The 6000-nt window shown below is 41.1% G+C and overlaps 1 protein-coding gene across 1 annotated transcript; it reads left to right on the top strand.

Annotated features, from left to right (window-relative positions):
• The first annotated feature begins 3100 nt into the window (after positions 1 to 3100).
• Positions 3101 to 4430, top strand: LOC145423701 (uncharacterized). The gene is made up of 3 exons (XM_080296456.1): positions 3101 to 3146; positions 3325 to 3391; positions 3485 to 4430. The coding sequence occupies exons 1-3, from the start codon at positions 3101 to 3103 to the stop codon at positions 4422 to 4424; spliced, it is 1053 nt and encodes a 350-aa protein (XP_080152582.1). The 3' UTR covers positions 4425 to 4430.
• The last annotated feature ends 1570 nt before the right edge of the window (positions 4431 to 6000 follow it).

Here is a 6000-nt window from a genome sequence, read left to right as displayed (position 1 = left end):
CTATAATATAAAAAAGTTCGTATTCAATTACATAATTTAAAATATAGATTTTTTTTCTATAGTACTGTCTTTGTGATAGTCCACATCTCTCAACGAGGTGCTTGTACACATGTAGTTTGAAGCAAAAGCAACAAGAAGAAATTAAGAAATCATGAAGGAAAGGCTCTGACTATCATGACCTCATTGTTCCTGACTGTAAATCAGAGCAAAAGTCACCACTTCATGTTTATAGTGTTAATCAACTCCAATATTGACATATAATCACTAACCCATTAAATCTATCTATCTATCTATCTATCTATCTATCTATCTATCTATCTATCTATCTATCTATCTATCTATCTATCTATCTATCTATCTATCTATCTATCTATCTATCTATCTATCTATCTATCTATCTATCTATCTATCTATCTATCTATCTATCTATCTATCTGTGTGTGTGTGTGAATGTGTCATATATTATTTATCAAGGGTAATAGCAAAAAACAAAACAAAAACAGAAGCATAAAAAAACCTTCAGAACTTTAAGATAAACACAACCCAACACAACAAATTGCTGCCTAAATTACACCATATGTTGCCAAAAGATCATTTCCAGAAATAAATCTATCAATTCATCTTAAATTCACATGTAGATGTCAGATATATATTTAATATTAGGGTTACTTACATAGTATTTCTTTGCTTGTAAGTCGTCCACTGCAGTGAAAGAAAGTGATGTTCTCTGACTTCATCTCCTCTTTTTATAATCAGCCAACATGAACCTGAGGACAAATATGTGCAGGTGGAGTAATGGTAGTTATCGTCATGGTTTAAGGTGTGTGCACTAAACTTTTATTTACCATTTTTCTCTCCTATTGTCCTCCTGAAACAGTCATCACTTTAATTTTAGCACTTACACACACACAGACACACACACACACATATTTGTGACATGTTTTGACGTGAGCTTCGACATTTTCTCTGTGTGACTATGACTACATTTATGTGATTGTATCTTTATGGCTACATTAGGACTCTATGTGGTCCATAAAAGATGACCATTTTGGATAATAAAATCTGACAGAAGAAAACAAATATTCGGTGATTAGTTTTGGATTAACTAAATCTCACAACTGGCTGACTAGATTTAGACGGAGAATCAACATTTACAGGTTGGTGGTGCTCGGTGGGCAGTCAGCGTCCACATCAAAATAACTCTGATTTCTCTCTTTTTTGATGAAGCAAGCCTCGATACGCGCTTCGCGGAAACGCCCCCTCCATTACTCGACACACGCTCCGAAGCCTCGATACAGAACGTCCCATCACTATCATGCATTTGTGATGCGTTCAATGGCAGGAAATAAGTGCAGGAAATAAGTGCAGGAAATTACTCTGGGTTACTCTGGGTTCATGTATTTTATGTCTGTGGCGTATGTTGTCAGTCCAGGTTGTCATGTTTATATCTCACTGTGTTTCCTGTTTTATTGTGAAGAGGTCTGGTGTTCTGTGTTCATCATGTTCAGTTTTACTCTCCCACTGTGACGTCATTATGTTCATGTGTGCCAGCTGTTTCCCCATGTGTTCCCACTTCCCTCATCATCCTGTGTGTATTTAGTCCGTGTGCTTTCAGTCATTTGTTGTCAGGTCGTCTGCTCATCCATGTCTCATCTCCAGGTACCCATGTCAGTTCACTATGGTTAAGGTTTTTCATGTTTTGTTATTAGTTCACCCAGTTTAGGTTATTGTTTAGTTTTCACCGATGCCCTATTATTTTGTACCCTCGTTGCTAACCTCAATAAACGGCTTGTTTTGTTAATCCACACCACGTTTTAGTCTGCGTTTGAGTCCTCCTCTGCAACACATACGGTCTGCCCCAGTCAGACCATGACAGTGACAGCACATTTGCAATGTTAATCAAGCTGTAAACTGACTACTTTACATTTTATCAAAGTGTCATATCATCAATGTTGTCCCATGAAATGATGTAAAAAAATATTTACAAAAATGTGAGGGGTGAACTCAATTTCGTGAGATAATGTATATATGAACATGTTGTTTGGTTATGAATCAAGAAGACGAATAATCAAAGAATAATTTTAAAATATGGTTCTACTAAAAAGAGAGAAATCAGAGTTATTTTGATGTGGACGCTGACTGCCCACCGAGCACCACCAACCTGTAAATGTTGATTCTCCGTCTAAATCTAGTCAGCCAGTTGTGAGATTTAGTTAATCCAAAACTAATCACCGAATATTTGTTTTCTTCTGTCAGATTTTATTATCCAAAATGGTCATCTTTTATGGACCACATAGAGTCCTAATGTAGCCATAAAGATACAATCACATAAATGTAGTCATAGTCACACAGAGAAAATGTCGAAGCTCACGTCAAAACATGTCACAAATATGTGTGTGTGTGTGTCTGTGTGTGTGTAAGTGCTAAAATTAAAGTGATGACTGTTTCAGGAGGACAATAGGAGAGAGATGCAGGTAAATAAAAGTTTAGTGCACACACCTTAAACCATGACGATAACTACCATTACTCCACCTGCACATATTTGTCCTCAGGTTCATGTTGGCTGATTATAAAAAGAGGAGATGAAGTCAGAGAACATCACTTTCTTTCACTGCAGTGGACGACTTACAAGCAAAGAAATACTATGTAAGTAACCCTAATATTAAATATATATCTGACATCTACATGTGAATTTAAGATGAATTGATAGATTTATTTCTGGAAATGATCTTTTGGCAACATATGGTGTAATTTAGGCAGCAATTTGTTGTGTTGGGTTGTGTTTATCTTAAAGTTCTGAAGTTTTTTTTATGCTTCTGTTTTTGTTTTGTTTTTTGCTATTACCCTTGATAAATAATATATGACACATTCACACACACACACAGATAGATAGATAGATAGATAGATAGATAGATAGATAGATAGATAGATAGATTTAATGGGTTATTGATTATATGTCAATATTGGAGTTGATTAACACTATAAACATGAAGTGGTGACTTTTGCTCTGATTTACAGTCAGGAACAATGAGGTCATGATAGTCAGAGCCTTTCCTTCATGATTTCTTAATTTCTTCTTGTTGCTTTTGCTTCAAACTACATGTGTACAAGCACCTCGTTGAGAGATGTGGACTATCACAAAGACAGTACTATAGAAAAAAAAATCTATATTTTAAATTATGTAATTGAATAGGAACTTTTTTATATTATGAGTTTTAGATCTCAAACTTCTTTTCAAGATAACTTTAGAAAGCTTAATTAAGGCAATTGTAGGAATAATGCTTTCTTTAAATCATAATAACCACAGTGAATTTTTATTTTCAGAGACAGGAGCAGAAAAACAGCATCACCATGATCGCAAAGATGTTTGTCATCGTTCTTCTTGTTGTTGGTAGGAAAAAAATAATTTGTCAAAGAATTTCCTATTCATAAAGATGTGGTTAATGTGATGAAATATGAAAATGATGTAAGATTCTCTACACAGCCTGCTGCAACGCAGCGACAACAACCACAACTGCAGCGACAACAACCACATCTGCAGCGACAACAACCACATCTGCAGCGACAACAACCACAGCTACAGGGACAACAACCACAGCTGTTCGAACAACAACCACAGCTGCAGCGACAACAACTACAGCTGCTCCAACAACAACCACAGCTGCACCGACAAGAACTACAGCTGCGACAACAACAACCACAGCTGCACCAACAACAACTACAGCTGTTCCAACAACAACCACAGCTGTTCCAACGACAACCACAACTGCAGCGACAACAACCACAGCTGCTCCAACAACAACCACAGCTGCACCGACAACAACTACAGTTGCGACAACAACAACCACAGCTGCTCCAACAACAACTACAGTTGCAGCGACAACAACTACAGCTGTTCCAACAACAACCACAGCTGCTCCAACAACAACCACAGCTGCACCGACAACAACTACAGTTGCGACAACAACAACTACAGTTGCAGCAACAACAACTACAGCTGCACCGACAACAACTACAGCTGCGACAACAACAACCACAGCTGCTCCAACAACAACTACAGTTGCAGCGACAACAACTACAGCTGTTCCAACAACAACCACATCTGCTCCAACAACAATCACAGCTGCCCCAACAACAACCACAGCTGTTCCAACGACAACCACAACTGCAGCGACAACAACCACAGCTGCTCCAACAACAACCACAGCTGCTCCAACAACAACCACAGCTGCACCAACAACAACCACAGCTGCTCCAACAACAACCACAGCTGCAGGGACAACAACCACAGCTGCTCCAACAACAACCACAGTTGCAGCAACAACAACTACAGTTGCTCCAACAACAACCACAGCTGCACCAACAACAACCACAGCTGCACCAACAACAACCACAGCTGCTCCAACAACAACCACAGCTGCTAGGACAACAACCACAGCTGCTCCAACAACAACTACAGTTGCAGAAACAACAACTACAGTTGCAGCAACAACAACTACAGCTGCACCAACAACAACCACAACTGCAGCGACAACAACCACAGCTGCTCCAACAACAACCACAGCTGCACCAACAACAACCACAGCTGCTCCAACAACAACCACAGCTGCAGGGACAACAACCACAGCTGCTCCAACAACAACTACAGTTGCAGCAACAACAACTACAGTTGCAGCAACAACAACTACAGCTGCACCGACAACAACTACAGCTGTGACAACAACAACCACAGCTGCTCCAACAACAACTACAGTTGCAGCGACAACAACTACAGTTGCAGCAACAACAACTACAGCTGCACCGACAACAACTACAGCTGCACCGACAACAACTACAGCTGCGACAACAACAACCACAGTTGCAGCAACAACAACTACAGTTGCTCCAACAACAACCACAGCTGCACCAACAACAACCACAGCTGCACCAACAACAACCACAGCTGCTGGGACAACAACCACAGCTGCTGGGACAACAACCACAGCTGCTCCAACAACAACCACAGTTGCAGAAACAACAACTACAGTTGCAGCAACAACAACTACAGCTGCACCAACAACAACCACAGCTGCAGGGACAACAACCACAGCTGCTCCAACAACAACTACAGTTGCAGCAACAACAACTACAGTTGCAGCAACAACAACTACAGCTGCACCGACAACAACTACAGCTGCGACAACAACAACCACAGCTGCTCCAACAACAACTACAGTTGCAGCGACAACAACTACAGTTGCAGCAACAACAACTACAGCTGCACCGACAACAACTACAGCTGCACCGACAACAACCACAGCTGCGACAACAACAACCACAGCTGCTCCAACAACAACTACAGTTGCAGCAACAACAACTACAGTTGCTGCAACAACAACTACAGCTGCGACAACAACAACCACAGCTGTTCCAACAACAACCACAGCTGCTCCAACAACAACCACATCTGCTCCAACAACAATCACAGCTGCCCCAACAACAACCACAGCTGTTCCAACGACAACCACAACTGCAGCGACAACAACCACGGCTGCTCCAACAACAACCACAGCTGCACCAACAACAACCACAGCTGCTCCAACAACAACCACAGCTGCAGGGACAACAACCACAGCTGCTCCAACAACAACCACAGTTGCAGCAACAACAACTACAGTTGCTCCAACAACAACCACAGCTGCACCAACAACAACCAAAGCTGCACCAACAACAACCACAGCTGCTCCAACAACAACTACAGTTGCAGCAACAACAACTACAGTTGCAGCAACAACAACTACAGTTGCAGCAACAACAACTACAGCTGCACCAACAACAACCACAACTGCAGCGACAACAACCACAGCTGCTCCAACAACAACCACAGCTGCACCAACAACAACCACAGCTGCAGGGACAACAACCACAGCTGCTCCAACAACAACTACAGTTGCAGCAACAACAACTACAGTTGCAGCAACAACAACTACAGCTGCACCGACAACAACTACAGCTGCGACA

This window comes from Astatotilapia calliptera, chromosome 22 (assembly GCF_964374335.1).
Source record: "Astatotilapia calliptera chromosome 22, fAstCal68.1, whole genome shotgun sequence".
NCBI classification, from domain to species: Eukaryota; Metazoa; Chordata; class Actinopteri; order Cichliformes; family Cichlidae; genus Astatotilapia; species Astatotilapia calliptera.
The sequence above is the reverse complement of the archived record's forward strand: the minus strand, read 5'-3'. Positions and strand labels throughout refer to the sequence as shown.